The 20,539-nt window shown below is 37.9% G+C and overlaps 1 protein-coding gene across 10 annotated transcripts in view; it reads left to right on the top strand.

Annotated features, from left to right (window-relative positions):
* The window catches only part of ST7L (suppression of tumorigenicity 7 like), an 88,312-nt gene that overhangs the window by 62,223 nt on the left and 5,550 nt on the right, over window positions 1-20,539 (top strand). For 8 of the 10 annotated variants that reach the window (XM_072769028.1, XM_072769024.1, XM_072769026.1 and 5 more), the window contains one exon: window positions 6,065-6,204. In XM_072769028.1, the coding sequence (XP_072625129.1) occupies window positions 6,065-6,204 (140 nt within the window). Of the gene's footprint in view, window positions 1-6,064; window positions 9,156-13,555; window positions 20,487-20,539 lie in introns of those variants that run through there. The other 2 variants (XM_072769025.1, XM_072769034.1) reach the window with 2 other exon arrangements.

Here is a 20,539-nt window from a genome sequence, read left to right as displayed (position 1 = left end):
TCATAGTAAAAGTGCCTTTGGTTGAAATTCAGGATACTGTTTAAAATACTATTTTAGTCATTTCTTGGATGTAGTTGTATAATTCCATTCATTTCCTTACATTTTTGGGATAAAATGCTGTGTGAGATACAATGAGAACACAAAAATTGAAGACATTAAAAAGAGCAGTCATCTTACAAACATTTGAAGAAGAAATAATACCAATCCTTCACAAATTATTTTCAAAAAAGAAATGAACACTTCTCAGCTTATTCTGTGAGACCAGTATTATCCTGATACCGAAACCAAAGGCATTACAAGAAAACTATAGAATGATATCCCTCATGACTATAGACACAAACATGTTCATTTTTTTTTAATTTTTTTTAATTTATTTATGATAGTCACACACACCGAGAGAGAGAGAGAGAGAGGCAGAGACATAGGCAGAGGGAGAAGCAGGCTCCAATGCACCGGGAGCCCGACGTGGGATTCGATCCCAGGTCTCCAGGGTCGCGCCCTGGGCCAAAGGCAGGCGCCAAACCGCTGCGCCACCCAGGGATCCCTTTTTTATTTATTTTTTTTAATTTTTTTAAAATTTATTTATGATAGTCACACAGAGAGAGAGAGAGAGAGATACAAACATGTTCAACAAAATACTAGCTAACTGAATCCAAATACATATAAAAAGGATTATGCTCCATGAGCAAGTGGGACTTACCTCACAAACGCAAGTGGTTTAACTTTTGAAAAGGCATTGCATCGTGTTAAGAGAGTAAATGACAATGGATGCAGAAAAAGCAGCTGCCAAAAATCCAACACCCATTCATGGTAAAAATTTTGAACAAAGTAGGAATAAAAGAGAATTTCCTTAACCTGATAAAGAGCATCTACTAAAACCCCATAGCTAACAGCATACTTAATAATGATTTTATGATTTAAACACTGAATACTTTCTCCCTAAGATAAAGAATAAGGCAAGGATATCTGCTCTCCCCACTTCTCTTCAGTGTTGTACTAGAGATCTTAGTGCAGTCAAGCCAGGATAAAAAAGGCATTCATGTTGGAAAGGAAGAAGAAAAACTGTCTTTATTCACAGATGACATCATAATATAGGAAATCTTAAGAAATTCAAAAAATACTATTAGATCTAATAAACAAGTTCAGCAAGGTTGCAGGATATGATATCAGCATATAAAACTCAGTTGCAAGTGTATATACTAGCAGTGAAGAATCAGTCCAAAAATGAAATTTAGAAAACATTTCTAATCACAGTAGCATCGAAAAGAGCAACCAATTTAGGAATAATTTAACAAAAGAAATACGTGGCTTATATATTAAAAACTACTTAATTTGCTGGGAGAAATTAAAGAAAATCTAAGTAAATGAGGAGACATTCCATGTTTATTGATTGGAAGACCCAATATTATTTATATGGCAATTTTCTCCAAACTGATCAATACAATCCCTTCAGATTCAATACAATCCCTATCGAAATCCCAGGAGGGATTTTGCAAAACTTGACAAGCCGATCCCAAAATTCATATGGAAAGGTAAAAGACTCAGAATAGCCAAAACAGTCTTTACAAAGAATGAAATTGGAGGGACTAAAGTTTCCAGTTCTAAAAGGAGCGTTGTGGACTTAGGGGGAGAACCAGAAGTATGTAGTGTTTTGATCTCTGAGAGTCCCATTGAGTCCTTGCTTTCAGAAGTCAAACTTCTCAAAAGAATGGTCTGTACTCTGTGTCAGCTGCCTTATCCATTTACTCTTCTCTGTGAACTGGTAAATTTCTGTGTAACTTTTCTTTTTATGATTTAACCATTTAGAAAGCATGCTGAAGATTATAAACATTAGGACCATGTTTTCTTATGTGATATAAACCTGTGCCACAATTTTTACAGTTCTAGGGCCATTAGAACTCAAGTCTAAGAAGAAAAGTTGCAGTTTTACAACCACCAAGTGTAGTTAGCTGAAAAGTTCAAACAGATGAAATTTTAGGAGAGATTATAGAAGTTAAGTATGCTGTTATTTTTCTCCCAGGGTCTTTTATTTTCTTCCATCTTCTGAAAAAAATTATCTGTTTTCCTTTGAACTCTCAAAGCACTTTGTGTACTTCTTAACCTCCCTTCTAGATTGTAAACTTGAAGGCCAGCATTCTCTTTATCATCCCTCATGTATCTCTGTAATGTTCACCATGAAAATTGAATTCAATAAATATTTTAATTAGTCAAATGTATTAATGTATTCTTTTTTTTCAGTTTCAGAGGTAGAATTTAGTGATTCATTAGTTGCATATAATACCCACCACTTATTACATCAAGTGCCCTCCTTAGTGCCATAAACGTGCCAAATGCATTGTTAGTACCCAACAAAAATATTAAATATCATTCCCTTTTCTCCTTATCCTACTCCAAACTCCCAAACTGCTCACGAGTTAATAGAAAGACTGACAATCGAAAAAGGACAAACATTATATGATCTCATTCATTTGGGGAATATAAAAATTAGCGAAAGGGAATAAAGGGAAGGGAGAGAAAATGAGTGAAAATATCAGTGAGGGTGACAAAACATGAGAGACACCTAACTCTGGGAAACGAACAAGGGGTAGTGGAAGGGGAGGTGGGGGGTGTGTGTTGAGGTGACTGGGTGATGGGCACTTGGAGGGATAGGCACTGGGTATTATGCTAAATGTTGGCAAATTGAACTCCAATAATAAAAAAAAATAAAAATAAAATAGAAAGACTGATAATGTGTTAAGTGCTGCATGTCTACAATAGATTATAAGGAAGCTGGAATGGGGAGTGCCTATATCTCTAAGGTCAGGGATGATTCCAAATCTTACTTGATTAACTTGAGAAATGGTGAATCCATCATACAGCAGGAGGAGGAGGTTTGGGAACAGGAGTTGGGGAAGTAAATAAGTTCAGGCTTTGAGTATGTTGCATATGTAACACACTCACTTTGTGTGCATATGTGTGTGTAATAAAAAATACTTTATTACATAATCTATTTAGCACATATATATTTTAGCACATAGCACATTTCATACATCTCTAAATAATATATGGGCTTAAGATGCAGATTAAATGTATATATTATATAAATAGTGATTGTTGTAGGTATTCTTTGGGTACAAGGAATAGCTGTTTTAAATTGAAAGGGAGTTTGTTAGAAGACTAGGATTATCTCGAAGAATCCAAAGGCAGCAATTACAGTTGGACTTCAGAAGGGACTAGAACCAGAAATTAGAAGGCTATCAGGATTTCCAGGAGTCACTTATCTGTATATCTCTATCTCTGGCTGCCTTTTTCCATTCTCCTGTTCTCACTTTTTCTCCTTCCGCAATGTCATCTCCTCTCTGTATGAACTCTCATTTCTGCTTCTCTCAGTGTGTCTGCTTCACTTTTATATCTTTCTCTTTGTTGTTTGGCTTTTCCTTCTTAGACAGTGATGTAGCCAAACTTGATGCCTCCTACATTGCTCTAGTTTACATGTTATCAGTTCAAGCAAATAGTATAGCATGAATAATATTTCAGCGCTGCTGCTGAAACTTCTGGGAGGGTGCCTGAGTGGCTCAGATGGTTAAGTGTCTGCCTTCAGCTCAGGTCATGATCTCCAGGTCCTGGGATGGAGCGCTATGTCAGGCTCCAGCTCAGCAGGGAGTCTGCTTCTCCCTCTCCATCTGCCTCTCCCCCTGCTTGTGCTCTTTCTCTGTCTGTCTCTCTCAAATGAATAAATTAAAAATCTTTTTAAAAAAATAAAAAAATAAAACTTCTGGGAGAATCTGATTTATCCAGTTGTTCATTCCTGGTCCAGTTAGTCATGGCCTAGGGACAGGTTCAGGTTGTGTAAACATAATTGCCAGGGGTTCCAACATCTCTTTCTCTCTACATCTCTTTATCACCAAACCAACTTGGGAGCCCTCATTTTTCTAGGTATGGATGAGATCACTAAAGAGAGATTGTGCAGAGTGAGAAATAAACTGAGAGTGGAATCACAGGAGAACAAAAATGTCGAAGGAATGGGTGGCTGATAAGGAGTTCGGAAGATTCAGTGAAGGAGTGGTCAGAGAGACAGGACAAGAACCAGAACTAGATAGGCTAGGAACTAAAAGGAGCAAAAAATTTCCAAGTGAGGAGGAGTATCTGATATCAAGGAAGGTGATTACTATGAAGAATCCATTGACTCTGGCATTTAAAAGGTCATTAGTGAAAGAAATTTAATTTTCTTTTCTAGGATGGTGCTGGTCATAGTTCTTGTTGTTTTTCCATTTTAACAGAAACAAGGGTATTTAAGACAAAGTAATGAATAATTATGGAACATCAATATGCAAGGGTATATTATATTAGGTTAATACATTTAGCCTAAAATAATGCCTCCTCCCCCCCAAATTACTGCAAAAGTTGCCTGATATAAGGCCAATTTTACATAGTGGTATGAATAAAATCAGGGTTATTATCATGTATTGCCAGAGTCACAGGCTACAAGAACAGAGAGTTTGCTTTTTTGACAGGCCTTTATTATTTCCAGGGTACTTCCACATTTGCAAATTCCAGGAGGTAGGAGAGGAGGAATATGCTGGGATTTTGTTTGATTATATTGTTTGTTCTGAGAGCATTTGTCTGTATCTGACAATGTAGAATGAACAAATTTTTAATAATGTGGAGTTCTAAAACCCAGGAGTACTTAATGTTTTTGTTTTCAATTCTCCTTCAACCTTGATAGGACTTACAACATTCTGGAATTTGCTTATGAACCTCATAAGTTCAGACTTGAACTATTCCCTTAGTTCACATAGCTATTTAGTTGTCTTTTATGCCTCCTGATAAATTTTTCTCTACAAGCCAGTGATGAAATTTGAACTTTACTTCCAAGGGAGTGTTTCTGTACTAGTCATCCATTATACTGATGTATTAGCCAAACATTGACTGACAAATGAATCTACAGAAAGCAATCCAAGCCATAGCTTCTAATGTTTCTAAATTTCTTTAAAAAAAAAAAAATTAAGATTCAATGTGCTTTTACTTTAAATGTGACTCAACCCTGGAAATTTTCTAGATTTTTAATATAAGTTCCATTTTTGGCATATACTTTTTGAGTGTAGTATAAGGTATAAAAAATATGGCTACCAAAGGAAACTTAGGTGTAATCTTCTCTGTGAATCATTATGTTGAAAAGAGTAAAATTTATAGCTGACCTTGATTCAGCACTGAATTAGTCATCCTTTACTTATGCAGGATATTACATCAGGAATTCCTGGGTTTGTGTCAGCCCTGAGTAGTCAACTTCCTGGACTAATGAAGTCCCAGAGTAGCTCTCAGTTTAACAGACATTTATTGAGCACCTACTGTGGGCCAAGCATGATAATAGGTTCATCTCAGCATTGCTATTCAGGTGTTTTTAATCAAATTTCAAATAAGATATAAATACTTGAATACTATTAGTAATGAAATATCCAATCATTAGAAAAATAATACCTGAGTTAATGTGTGAATAGGATAAGACAAGGGACTTTACTTATGTTCCCAATCCTAGCGCTTTGGTGTTCTAGTTCAATTTTTACGGTGCTTTATGAAATGCCACACATAGAACGTTTATTAAAACTGGATGAAATTATGGTTCTGGGAAGTCTGCAACCATACATCTGTCTCTCGATCACTATACTTGTCTCTGAGCTCCCAAAGAACAAGAATTATAACAATTCACATTTAAGGACTTACAGTGTTCATCATAACAACTCCATAGCAACTATGAGAGGGTTTAGCAGCTTATTCAGGATCACACAGCTTATCAGTGACAAAGCTCTTTTTCAAAACCACCTCAGCATGACTTTACAATTAATGTTCTTTCCCACGATGCCATCCTATTCCCAGTCCCCAGCAGTTATCTGGCTCTGTTGATACACTGTTGATGCTGGAATAAATTTAATGGATGACTTTCTTCTACCTTGCTTAGCCAGAGATGCCTTGTTCTTTTTTAAAGCAACTATTTTCCTTTTTAGTTTTAAACTTTGTTTGAACACATTAAAACTGGCTTTTGCTATATTCTTAAATAAAATACATTTCTACCTTTTCTCCCTTGCAGCCTTTCATCATGTTTCTGTTTACCCAAAGAAGGAGCTTCCTTTCTTCATCCATTTCACAGCAGGACTGTGTTCTTCTACAGCAATGATAGCTCTTCTCACACACCAGTTTCCTGAAATCATGGGTGTTTTTGCTAAAGCTGTAAGTATGATCTCAAGGACTTGTATAGAGTATTTGTAAAACACACAAGAAACCATCTCTGATCTATTTGTGCTAAACCAGTTGATCAGTGGAAGATGTTTGTTATGGTGAATTACAGGAATTGATTTGTAAAGTTGCTGCCATAAATATGTCAAACATAAGTTTTTGGTGACTTGAGCTATATTTTTGTTGCTTAAAAGTTTAAAGAATACAACAGTATATATAACATGATAAAGTTGGTCTTTGTAGATCACTTTTGGTGGTAAAAATAGCAATTGTTACTAGCTAAGGAATAATCCAGTTCTTTTAAATGCTTTCTTTTTGGCATTTAAAAAAATTCCCTATTTTGGAGATAATTCCCTATTTTGATTTTTTTCATTTAAGTGAAATCATTAATTGTAAGGTTTGCTGATGGAGAATAACTAGGTAAGATGGGACAGATGGAACATTTGCCCTGGGTACAGAATGTGCTGTTTCACTCAAAGCTTCTCCCTATTGTATCTGCATGTTCTTAATTGCCCTTCCCCAACCTTGGGTATAGAACCATGTGTAGACCTTTATTTTTATTTTTATCCTTTAATTTGAACTACTTCCCCATTTCCTGAGCTAGGTCCAAAAGGTACTTGAGGACTGATGTTAAAGAAAATATCCCATGATTATTTTCTTTTCTTTTTTTTTAATTTATTATTATTATTATTATTTTTATTTTCTCTTCTACATAAACTTAGTAATTACTGACACTGGCTCAAAGTAAAATGATCAAAGATAAGTCCCTTCAAGTCACCAAGCCTTTAACAAATGTGTCTTTCTTGTACATCTTTGCGTTTTTACCAGGTAATAATAGTTCAGGCCCAAAAGGAAAATGCTAATTCATCTGTCTCAAATTAAAAAGCACTGAGAACCATAGAAACACTAGCCCTTTGTAATTTCTACAATTTTTCTATATGCCTCCATTCTAACTCCCTATTCCTCAAAATTTCTTTTTCTGCCTTAAGAACAGTTTATTTTGTGCCTTAAAGATTAGTTGGTTTTCTTCTGGCACTAGGAGTAAAAGCACTGGTTTCCCTTTTTCCCTGAAGGTCAACTGGATAATGTGTTAAGTTGCCACTGGCTGTAGGCCTAGGAGTCTGAGACTGCACTTGATTCTGGGTCAGTCTTCAAGAATGATTTTCCAGTGTTGCTCAGGGAGTATAGATATTTAGGTTGGAAACTGACTATTCTGTTTTAGTGTAAAAGGGAAGTGTAGTGATCATACCCTTTTGTTCAGAGTGGTGCTGACCAGAGAGTGATTGCATCTCAAACTGAAATGACCTAACTGTATAATCTGACATGGAAAAAAATTGACTGGAAGGGGAATCCTGTCCATCTAACAACTGGAAAAATATATGCAGTTGTGTATTTGAGATTGCAGGCAAGCAGTGGGAGAGATGGTCCTTAGGATTCTCTCAGGGCATCGGGAAAGAGGAAAAATTGAGTGAGGAGAGAGATTTAGAATCTGGAATCGATATGTAGCGATTGTTAGTGGTATACTTTCATGAGGTTCTGACTAAAATTAATGCAGTGTTTTCACTGTCAACTCTATCCATTGATGTTAGTATATGGTGTCTGCCTTTACCTGAGACATGGCTGATGCACCAGAGAGCCTTTAAGATTACATAGCACAAGCACCTTAGCACTCCTCTAGCAGAGTCTGAGAGTGAACAATTATACATTTTAAGTGGAAGCTTTTTTTCAGACCAAAAGTTATTAATTTCCTGTGATTCTAGTTAATGAACAATAAATAGGCATTTATTTACCATCCTTTGATATTTGTATAAGTTGATGGTATAGAGTGAAAAATGTGTCTCACAGCAAACTTTTATAGCTACATTGTATCCAGTGGCCTTTACACATACATTTTTCATTCCTAAAAGCAAACTATTTACTCAAGGTACCTGAAGACCAATATTTAGCATGCAGCAGTACCAAGGGCAGGTTCCATTGAAGAAATTATGGAAAATGGTTACATCCAGGCCATCTCCAGTTTACAAACACAACATATAAATGGCTGCCAGCCAGCCAGCCAACTAGGGAACTGGGGGCTCAAATTCTCCTTTTTCCTCCACTTAATGGTCTATGCAGTAGGAACTTCACCAGTACCCAGGAGCTTGTTAGAAAGGCAGAACCTGAGGCACCACTCCAAACTTCCTGATTCTGCATTTGAACAAGACCTCCAGGTGATCCTATATTGTGGATTTAAAACTTGAGAAGCCCTGCTCTCCTCTATGCAATATGAGGAATTTAGACTGTCTAGATAGTGCCACCTTTTTAAGTTAGAGAAGGGGCAGCATTGCAGAATGGTAATGAGCATAGGCTCTGGAGCCACACTGCTTTGCTTTGAGTTCCAGCCCTGACACTTACTGGCTGCACAACTTCAGGTAAGTTACTTAACCATTTCTCCCCCTCACTGTAAAATGAATAGTACTACCTCATAGGCCTTTGTGAGGGCTAAATGAGTTTAAGGTATGACAAGTGTTAAGAACCATGTCTGCCCATAGTAGAAACTAGGGAAGTGTTACTGTTGTCGCCACCTGTCATTGTCATCATTATCACCAAAGTGCAGCTGTGTTGAGAAATCCTACCCCCTTCACTTTGGGAGGAGCTGTGTCCTGATAGTAAACTCAAAATGTATTTTCCCATAGAAATTACAATATAAATGGTGGTTGGGTATCATTTAAATAATATTGCTGGTAATATTATCACAAATAATATGTGTATTTGTACTAATAAGAGTGGAGAAATGTTTCAGATTCTGAGTGCTGGCAAACCGCTTTGTAGAACAGAAAGTATTGATAAATTGCAAACTGCCTATGTTAGGATTTTCAATTAGGTCAGATATTTGATAGCCAAATATAGTGGAAATCATTCTATTTTGTAAGCCAAAGCAATTCAATAAAATTTCCTAAATCCTTTCCATTGTTATCATGGTTTCTTCCTCATCTAATATTCTTTTGTATTGGCTCATATGCTAGAGTAAATTTAATTTGAATTTGTTAAAATATGTTACAAAATTGCTTTTTTTTTTTTTTTTAAGATTTTATTTATTTATTCATGAGAGACAGAGAGAGAGAGAGGCAGAGACACAGGCAGGGGGAGAAGCAGGCTCCATGCAGGGAGCCCGACGTGGGACTCGATCCCGGATCTCTGGGATCTGGCCCCCCGCCACAGGCGGCGCTAAATGGCTGAGCCACCCGGGCTGCCCAAAATTGCTTTTTTGTGAAGTCAGGTCTAGGGATTAATGATTTTTAATAATCCTGACTGTATATCAGATTGAGATAAATGGGAGGGTACAAACTAGAACGGCTAGTGGTTTTTTTAATGCTTCATCTTTTGTATGATATGAAGCTATGTGGAATAAGGCTTTAGTTTCAGCAAGTTAGGACTTTTTTCTTGATTTTTTTTCTGCTGGCTGAGATGAAAACCAAGTCTGACATTCAACATAGAGCAATAAAAAAAAAAAATGCATAAATCCCTGGAGATGTGGAATGTGCTGATATCAGAGCTGATACTCCAAGGCCAGAATTCCTGAAAAAGGAAAAATTGCTTTTAAGTGGTAGGTCATTTTCTCACCTGCTTTGAAGCCTGCTGGGTTAAATATGAGAGTTCAAAGTAAGGGTAGCCAGCAAACCAAATGAACTGGAATCTGATTCTGCTTATCTGAAAGGAGCTTCTTTATTTAAGAGCTGCACTGCCCTCTCCTTAGAGAACCAATCTTCATTTAGCCTGGCCCCTTTCATTTCTGTCCTGCAAGAAAAGCTTTCTTGTTAGTAAGCCTTGGGAGGGCGTTATCACAGCAGTGAAGACTACAGATGGTCTTTAGGGATTTTAGTAACTTACTGATGAATTCAGGCTTGTGGCATGTGACTTTAGTATTTTGAACTCAGAAGTGTGTTTGAATATAAAAAATCACTAGTTGGGTTTTAATTGAAATAGGATAGATAGCCTTAGCAACTCGGCAGAAAAAGGTGTTAATGGGTAAAGACAGGAATCAGAAAGATTCCCAAATAAATAGTTTGTTTCACTAAAGCAAAACTTTGTTGAAATCTTTTTCACTGAACACATATTGTAGTTGTGCTGAGGTGGGAATGGCCCTGTTTCCACATATTTTTACTAATCTTTATGTGGGAAAATGTGGTTGGACATGCCAGTGATGAATTTCTGAGCAACTCATAATTGGCTGGCTCCACTGTAACTAGGGCCTAACAATCTGCTTGATTAATTCTTTAAGGACTACATTAGCCAAGTTGTATGATTTCCAAAGATATAGAAGGTCAGATGTTATACTAACAAAAGACCTTTCTACGGAATGTCTCACTGGGATTTCTTCAGCCCCTTCCCAAAAATAATTAACATTTTTCTCCCCAAATTACATTTTAAAAAATAATAAGCAGAAATAAATGCCACATGTGTTTTACTGAATAGTGATAAAAAACTTTTTGGTTTGTACACTATTCTCATTATTTTTTTCCAGGGCAAAGATCATCTTCATACCTAGGGGAGTTGATAATTATAACTCTATATTGATATATGCCAATAGAAAAAAATACATTATTTCTAAAGGTTCCTAATTTTCCACTGTCATAACCAGTGACATGAAATCTGTTCATAGGTGAAAGTAATTTTTTATATTCTCCATCTGATTTCATTCATACTAAAAACCTATGATAGTTGTATCCCTCTTTATTAAATATGTAGGCCACATTCAGAAATTCAACCAACAAGTAGAACAAGTTTCTTCACTTTGTTTGAAAATGGATTACTTTTCCAAGCTGTGAGGCTTCTTTAGTTCCTAAGAACTGACATAGTTTTAAAAACATTTTGAATTGTAACCAAGCTTATATTCCCATAAAATATTGTTCTGTAACCATGTTATTTCCACAGTAGTATATCCAAGGTATTTTCCAGAGATTATAATGATAATAAAAAGAGCCCATTGTGTGACAGGTCAAAAAACTAAATGTTTACATACATACCAATGTTCCTTTGTTAGTACCACTGAAATCTTTTTTTTTTTTTGAAATTGTCTATTTATTTTTTTAATAATAAATTTATTTTTTATTGGTGTTCAATTTGCCAACATACAGAATAACACCCAGTGCTCATCCCGTCAAGTACCACTGAAATCTTTCTGTGGGCAGTCTACCATATTCCAATTTTGATTTTCTTAATTGGGATATTTCTAGCAAGAGAAAAGATGTTCTCTCCTCCCACCAAGGGCATTTCTCTATGCCTCTTTCTCATTGTTCTCCTTCAAAAAAGAACCAGACTGAAAAGTTTGTGAAATTGCTGATGTTCTTCTTTATCCCTATTTTCCGATTACTAGACTCTTCTTTTCAAAGAGGAGGGGAATAAAGAACAAAAGTTAAGACAATGTACTTTTTTTAGCATATGTTTATACCCCTTCCCCAGGGTCTGGTTCAGTTTTGAAGTTTGTGGAAAGCACCCTCTTTCCCTATTAACATGTACCTGTCAAATCTGAAGTTCACAAAAGCTCTCCTGAATTTATTTGGCAGTATATTTAATCATCCTTTCCCCCTCAAAGTAAACGTCTCAGTGCCAAAGTTTAGGACATCCTGTCACTGACTGCTACTGATATATTGATTGCTTAATCATTAGCACTTGAGGCAAATGGACTGCATAACAGTTTTCAGAAGAGCAGTGCTTAGATATTGATGTCAGTTGCTCACTCCAAACCCATTACACAAGTGATACTAGAATTCACATTAGGAAATCTACTGATTTGTCTTTTAGAAAACATCTTTGTTTTTTGCAGACCCAGCAAAGTTCTCTAAATGGAGAGAATAATGGGATACAGAATAAATTTATAATCTTGAGGAATAGTTTTTATTGGCTTCTCTCTTGAGTCGAACTTTGCTCCTTCTCCCACCAATTAAATTTCTAATGCTCCAGAGAACTAAATTTGTATGACTACTTAATATATTAACGATTCTAAACCATGGGTCATTTAGATTTGTTAGTTATTATCTTTGTTCTTAAGAGTGTATACTTAGACTCTCATTTATTCTTACCTGAGCCATTGGAAGACAGATTGTGGTTTTCCAGTGTTTTAGATAGAGAAGTTTAAAACATTCAAGTTAGTGATTTGCTCTAAATCACACAATAGATAGCCCATTAGTCATGATACAGATTCTTGGTTTCAGTAATATGTCACGTGACAACTCAGGCCATAACAAGTACAAAAGAATACATTTCAAACTAAATATGGTAATGATGAAGGGATGTAGAAAGATGGAGTGGTGATAGTAAAGTAGTTTTGCTAGGGAAGTCTTCCTTCAGGAGATGAATTTGGAGAAGAGTTTTAATTATTTATTTTTATTATTTAAATGTTTTAAAGAGATTATTTATTTGAGAGAGAGAATGAGCATGAGCAGCAGGGGGAGGGGTAGAGAGAGAGAGAGAGAAGCAGACTCCCTGCTGAGCAGGGAGCCCTATGTGCCACTCCATCCCAGGACCCCGGGATCGCGACCTGAGCCAAAGGCAAAGAGACGCTCAACCACTGAGCCACCCAGGTGCCCCTGGAGAAGAGTTTTAAATGAAAAGCCGATAGGGATTTTCAGAAGATAGGACACTTAGGTTGCAGAAATGCTTACTGAAAAATAAAAACATCAGTAGACAAACTGCCTGAAAAACTCTTCACTCTTCACAATACAAGCCTATTTGATGAACTCTGATATTTGATGAACTCTGATGCTTTAAGATAAAGAATGCCCATTTACTTTTCTATCTTTTAAATGGGTTCACTTTAATTTCATTCCTATTCTTGCAAGTAAGCCACTTAAGAACAAAGAACACTGTTTGATTTCTATCATCTACTCAGACAATGGTATAAAGCACTTCAGCCTTTCTAACTGTCTGAAATGTACAGTGATACCAAAGAAACAGTAGGTACTGGTTTTTAATGAATCAGGGAATTTGATTGACTCTCTGAAATGGTAAAAACAAAACAAACTTTTAGTATAAAGCAAAATGTGTACTCCATGTTTTAATATCACTCTTCTTTCAAAGTCAGAGGGTAAGTCTGAAGGATTATCGGGGGAAGTTTAACAGAACAAAATAAACTTTTGGTCTAAAATATAACTTGTGAGAATTTTCTGGCTAACATGGGAGTTTTAGGTAGCAGATGTACTTCTAGTAGTTGTGTCAGTAGGTAGGAAACTTAGGTGTGTTCTTTAATGCTGATGAGGCCTCAATACAAGATTAGCTATTAATATTCTTTCTGAATTTGAGGAAAAAATAAAATTATCTTAGTTCTATAATGACATTAAGATTGCCTTATGTCCATCTCTAACAGCCATCTTCAAGAAAAGAAATTATTTCGGCTTCAGATGCTGCTCAACAAAATTAAGAGAACTGATATTCAAGAGAATTCAGACCACATATTCACCCTCTCACCTCATCCTATAATTTCAAGCATTCTGAAAATGAAACGTATATGTATTCTTCAAAGTGTCGGAGAGGGCTCTATTTTTTAAAGATTTTTATTTATTCATGAGAGACACAGAGATTGAGAGAGAAAGAGAGGGGGGCGGGCAGAGACACAGGCAGAGGGACAAGCATACTCCATGCAGGAAGCCTGTTGCAGGACACGATCCCAGGACCCCACGATTCACGCCCCGAGTCAAAGGCAGACGGTCAACTGCTGAGCCACGCAGGTGTCCCAGAGGGCTCTATTCTTATTGAGCACTTACAAATTACCAGTAGGATATACAGAGAGAAGTAGTTTGGGGAAGAATTCAGAAGGGAGCATATTCTCACACCCTCTGTTAGGAACGTGCCAGCTCTTGTTTTCATCTATTCAAGATGCCAGAGTCCCACTTTCTTTGTGAAGCCAGAGTTCAAGCTTTGACTCCCAGGTTAGCAGCAGCTTTACAATTAAATTTTAATCCCTTAGTGTTTGTTAGACTCCCATCTAGAGTATAGCTACAACTATTCTTGGCAGGCAAATACATTGCTGTGTTTCCTGCAGTCACAGTGAGATAGAAGAATGTTCTCTGGCTGGGTTGTAGATGAAGGCACTTTACTAATCTTACGCATAATTCATCCTTGGTTGCTGGGGTACTCGGAGTTGAAACTTTGCCCTCTGATAAAATTCAGCTGGATTTTTTATTTATTTGACTCTGATCCCTTTGGATTTGGCCCTTATTGGGAGCCTAGGGATTCTAATTCAACTAAGCCCTAGCTGTGTAGACTTTTCTTATTAATTTGCTCTTAGTGTATTTTAGTTATATTGTTCAGACTGCCGTAAACAACAACACCAACAACAGCTGCACTAAGAACATGCAGTTCAGAGGCCTGGAGACCCTGAAGAGATTCTTCTTTCAGTATTGGCTTATTGACTGGAAGGACTCCAGTCGGGCTTATCTTAGTTTGTTTTCAAAGTGTAGTTTTTAAAGAGCCTCTGCATTTCAAACTATGTGAACTCTTGTTCTATAGCATGCCAAAGTATGATAATGATTATTCTGTAATATACTCCACATTTTTGACATTCAAATTCATTATATTAGTATGTTACTGTTGATGGACTTGTTCCTTCCTTCATTTATTCAATGGACAGATATGTGTTGGGCACGTTTACGAAGTATAAAATACAGTGTGTGTCCATAGGTACCTTGTAGTCTGGCAGCGGGGAGTTTGAGACAGGCAAGGGATGTATTAGTTATAAGACAGAAGCTACTACCACAGCAATAGATTAGCTCACCCTTGCATGTTTGTTCACTTGATTGGAAGCGACTGAGGAATTACTTTCACGTGCCTCACATGAGGTGTAGTGACCTAAAAAGTCATCTTCAACCCAGAGAAGACTTTCCTTTTTAGAAGACTCTGTTTAGTTAGGCACCCTTTCAGTCACACAAGGAAGATAGAAAGAGGAGCCCTATTATCTTTCAAACATGAGACGTGTAGGACTTTTATCTTAACACCTAACTGACAAAGTTCATGGTTTTTTTTTTGTGTTTTTTTTTTTGGAGATTATTTATGTATGTATGCATGTGAGAGGGTGGGAGCAAAAAGGAGAAGCAGACTCCCTGCTGAGCAGGGAGCCCAATTTGGGGCTCCATCCCAGGACCCTGAGATCATGACCTGAGCCAAAGGGAGACACCTAACCTACTGAGCCACCCAAAGGCCCCATTCATGTTTTTATAAACAGTGGTATTCATTATATTTATCTGAATAGTTTAAGACTATCAAAAAATGAAGCGTTCCACAATTTAGAATTTAAGTAAGAAATGTCTCGCCTCAGATTCACATAGTAGCTGTCACTTCTTCATTTTCATCATCTTTTGTATCCTCTCATTCCCTAATAAGGACAGATTGACAAGGGGTATGGGGCATTCTGGTTTAGAAAATGAAATAATGTGATGTCATTATGAAGCAGAATGGGATAGCAAGAGTTAGAACTGAAATTACTCGGGTCTGTGGTCATGAGGGAGAGACAAGAAAGAGCTATTCAGAATTTCCCAGAGCCTACTGTTAATGTCAAAGCTGTATCCTGTAGTCACTGATTCTGAAAATCAGTTAATTTTTAAAAAATAATAAAAGGAGGGCAGCCCGGGTGGCTCAGCGGTTTAGCACCGCCTTCAGCCCAGGGCATGATCCTGGAGACCCGGGATCGAGTCCCATGTTGGGCTCCCTGCGTGGAGCCTGCTTCTCCCTCTGCCTGTCTCTCTCTCTCTGTATCTCATGAGTAAATAAATAAAATATTTAAATAATAATAATAATAAGATAGGATATTGGGATAGGCACTGAGATAAGGTTCTTTTTCCTTCTCTTCCAAGCCGAATTTTGCTGATCAATTCTGCATCCTGGACGATTCTACCTTTTTATAGGGGAACCACCAAGATTTTCTAAGTAACTAAAAAATATTTCCATTCTTTATTGTCTCAAGCAAGTATATGTGCTAATTGGATCACTGGGTATATGACCTTGGAATACATATTTCAGAATAGGAATAGGACCTATCCTTGGGGAGGTTATACTAATTAGGCATGTAATCAATAAAATATAGTGAAATGATGGAAGTATATGGAGTAGAAGAGTAGGCCCGAGGTTGTAGTAGGGGGTCAAAGAGTATACTGATTTAACCCAGTGTAGTAGCAGAAGAAAGGAAGTGAGACAGTTTGAACAATGACTTGGAGGCAGAAGACTGCAGATCAGGCTTTGGAATTTACTGGTGACCATTGGTTCTCTAGCAATCCATCTGAGCTTGCTACATATGCTGGAATAAGTAGAAATTATTATTCTTTGGGTCAGTTAACAGAATACATATCTCCAAACAGTGAATTAGATGCATGATAGCATCTTCCAATTCAGAAGTCTAATTTGTTACATGCTAGTAAGGAGGCACATTCTGGGTTGTAAGAAGCCCACTTTCATCCATTCACCTGTGTTCTCGTTTAGACTAGACCATGTCTGCCAATATTAGGTCTCTAGAGAAAGAGTTAAGTCAATTCCAGGCCCCCTGAGCTCCTGGCTACCACCTTCTCCCATAGGACTTGGACAAAGATAAGGAACACAGTTACTTAACTTTTTTTTTTTTAACTTTTATCTTTCAAATGGCATTGAGAGTAACCATATCTGTTGTTTGACCTCAAGCGCCATACTGAATTTTTTTTAATTGCTTTTGAGCAATAAATTTTCTTTGGTCGCTTAACCAGTCATACAAGTTGAGACTTCTGTCTTGATGTCTATTTTATACTATCTGCTCTGGGAGAACAGTTGAAAACTAATAAGTCAGTTAGATATTTTATGAGTATCAAAATCTCTTCCATTCAAAAATGTAAATAAAATAACCAGTATGAGCAATCAGCTTATGTCAGATTCCATGGGCTTATGTACATAGGGAAATTATAGTGCAACCTGAAACATGCTTCTTCATGAATTCAAAATGGTATCACAGTTACATTCACAGTTGAATGTAAACCCTTGAGCTTTCCTATTGTGAAGGGTTTCAGAAATCACCTTTTATAAACTGCCTAGGGAAGGAGGAAAAAACTAAGATGATACCAACAAATACTGTCACTGTGTGAGTGGCTGCCTCCCAGCACCAAATTGTGCCAGTTCAGTAAAGCAAACAATTAGGATACTGTTCACCTTTTGGCTTATTCAATGGTATATATGTATGTGTGTGTGCTGGGGAGGGGTGTGTATTCTAATATAGTTGACCCTTGAACAACACAGTTGAAAATCCACTTGTGATTTTTGACTTGCCAAAAATTTATTGTTGACTGGACACATATATTGTATGTCATATATATTACATATTATATACTTTATTATATACTGTTACATAATATATATTAATTATATATTATATACTTAATTATATACTTATAATTAAGGAAATGTTATTAAGCAAATTATCAGGAAGAATAAAATATATACTTACAGTCCTGCACTGTGTCTATAAAACAAATCTGCATAGAAGTAGACCTATGTATTTCCAACCTGTGTTGTTTGAGGGTCAACTTACTCTTTCTGAAAGAAGCACAAGGAAAGTACCGTGGAAGAACAAGTTGTTCTTGTGATTTTTGTCCTCAAAAATTAAGAAAGCTCAGTAAGGAAATATGACAGGAGCCTGGTAAATAGCTCGGTTTTTACCTTGACGAATGCAAGAAGCCAGAGACCTAACTGAAGTTAGGATATCGGCATTTATCTCTTGTTCCTGGCAGCCACTCTATCTAGCAGCTTGTAGTGCACAAGAACTGTCTTCTCCCTTATCAGTGAACTGGTTTGTCATCCCTAAAGCTTTTTCATTGCTCTCCTCCCATTCACTGTGGCCTCACACATGATGAACCTACTCACTGCAAAAGTCCCATATATCATACGGGACATCAAGGCCTGTCAGATTCTAAGGTGGGAAGTAAGGGAAAAAAACCACATATTTTTAATTTTAGATTTTTTTTTTTTTACATTGTAATTTCTTAAGAGTTTGGTTTGATTTGTGCCATTTCTGGGCCTGTAAGCCTCCCTAATGCATCACAGTTCTGGATAGAAAATTTCATATCTTGGGCAGCCCCGATGGCGCAGCGGTTTAGCGCCGCCTGCAGCCCCGGGGTGTGATCCTGGAGACCCCGGACTGAGTCCCACGTTGGGCTCCCTGCATGGAGCCTGCTTCCCCCTCTGCCTGTGTCTCTGCCTCTCTTTCGCTCTCTCTGAATAAATAAATCTTTAAAAAAAAAAAAAAAAAAAAAGGAAAGAAAGAAAGAAAATTTCATATCTCTTATTTAGCCTAGAACCTTAAATGCTATTGAGTTGTAGTTAACACTTAGCAGTTGTTAGGGTTTGCAGTGAAGCTCTTTTCGTCCCTGTGCATATAACAAATGGACTCGTCCCTGTGCTTTCCCATCAGTGCCCCTGCATTGATGGACATAGATCAAGATGTTGTGCGGCCCTGCAGGGGCTCTGCACCATGTGACAGTCGAGGCTCATGCAGCTAGTTCACATTATTTCAGCCCTTATCTCAGCGTTCTCATTTCTCTGTCGTCCCCAGTGTATATAATATGTACTGGCTTGAAATTCCTTATATATTGCTTGCACATTCTTGCTCTTACGTTTCAGCGCATACCAGTTCCTTCGCTTTAGCACGCCTTCTCTAACTTGCCTCCACCAGTCCATACCTTGTCTTTTAAAACTCCATCTCAGAAGTCACCCCTGTGGAAAGGCTGATTAATCGCCTCCACCCGATTGCTGTATTCAGAGACTTCTGTTTCTCAGCCCATTCTTCAAACTGTTTTTCCTTTGTGATTGTTGCTTGTGTACCTTGTCACCCAACAAGCATAACGATCCTAGGAATGATGATTTTCCTGTTTCCCCTTGTCTATTACACACAAACATTTTGGAGGCCTACTGACAGCCTTCTTAGTTTCCCCAGAGTTCTAGTCCGCCTTCCACACCCTTTCCCTTTACATCATAGCTAACTGCCTGGAGGAACAGGGCACGTGTTCAGGGCTCGGCCTCCACCTCAGCATGTATGTGGCAGCCCGCTGAACAGGTCCCAACAAATGGGAAGGATTTAACCCTTCGGCTTGGCAGCCTCTGCATTCTCCTCAGACACCTTCAAGAAGTAGATATGGGATCAGAAATAGGTCTGGAGACAGGAGCAGGGAAATTTTTAATGAAGGCTTTTTCCTTCCTTTTTACACAAGACCCATGCAGCTGCTGTCGTCAGCAGCTCACCCGACACTCTCCTGCTCTGCCTCTTTTCCAGGAGTCAGGGTTAGTTTAAGAAAAAGCCTTTTGCTAGAAGCCATGACCTCGTACTTTTATCCCCTCCATCTGGTGTGCGGCCTCATGGGGCTGTGCTGCTATGCAGGAGGTGAGCAGTGGAATTCTTTAGATGATGACTTCTGAGCCCACATGCGGAGGCAGTGGGGGTGGGGAGCAGGGAGAGCAGTGAGAGCCAAGATCGATGGACCAAAAAGTAAGGTTTGCTCTGGGACAGATCCTGACTATAGGTAGACTGTTTTCATGAGGTGTCCTTCCCCTAGCTCAAGTGGGGGCCCGGGTCTATGATGGATGAACACTGTGTTCCTGCAGTTTTCCCTTCTGCCTTCACAGTTGGGGTGCGCAAGTGGGATAAGTTGGATATGTGCAGGCTCAGGCTGTTTCTGAAGGAATGCATTCCAGGGTTGAACAGGGAAGGGTTCCCCTTGCACACGTCCTCTCTTGGAGCTGCTTTGTCTCACTGTCTTGGACCTAAACAGAAGTCCAGATTTTGAATGAGGGCGGGAGGAGGGGTTGAGAGCAGCAAAAGTTTTTGATCAAGTAAGAATCTGTTGTCTGCCTCATCTTGTAGAGGTTTCTCTGCAGGGTGAATTCTCCTTGCCATGGTGTAGATAAATTACTTGTCTCAGCTAGAGATCCCAGGACTTTTACCAGGCCTTGAGTAGGCATCTTGCCTGGGATAGGATGGGTTTTTAGCACTCTCATTCCCTGTTCTTACTTTCCTAGTCCAGGAGTTGACAGCATTTAAAAAAAAAAAAGAGTGAAATCTCAAAGGAAATTCTAAGAAATACTTTAGAGGCCCAAAACCTTAACAGTTTCCTATCATGGCTTCTCAGGACTACTTGTACTCTGCACACTCAGCATCACTTTAAAAGAACTAGATAAAATTAAAACAAATGTTTAAGTGTTAATCTGAAGAAGAAGAAAAAAAAAGAGAGAAAGCACTAGGAGCCAGAGTTGATTAAATACAGACTGCTTAGTGTAGTGATCATTTTGTGGTGGTGGAAATAGTGGCGGAAATGACAGGGGATTCCTTGATGTGGCTAGAGAAGGC

Source organism: Canis lupus, chromosome 12, assembly GCF_048164855.1.
Source record: "Canis lupus baileyi chromosome 12, mCanLup2.hap1, whole genome shotgun sequence".
Lineage (NCBI taxonomy): Eukaryota > Metazoa > Chordata > Mammalia > Carnivora > Canidae > Canis > Canis lupus.
This window is presented reverse-complemented; position numbering and strand designations above follow the sequence as displayed.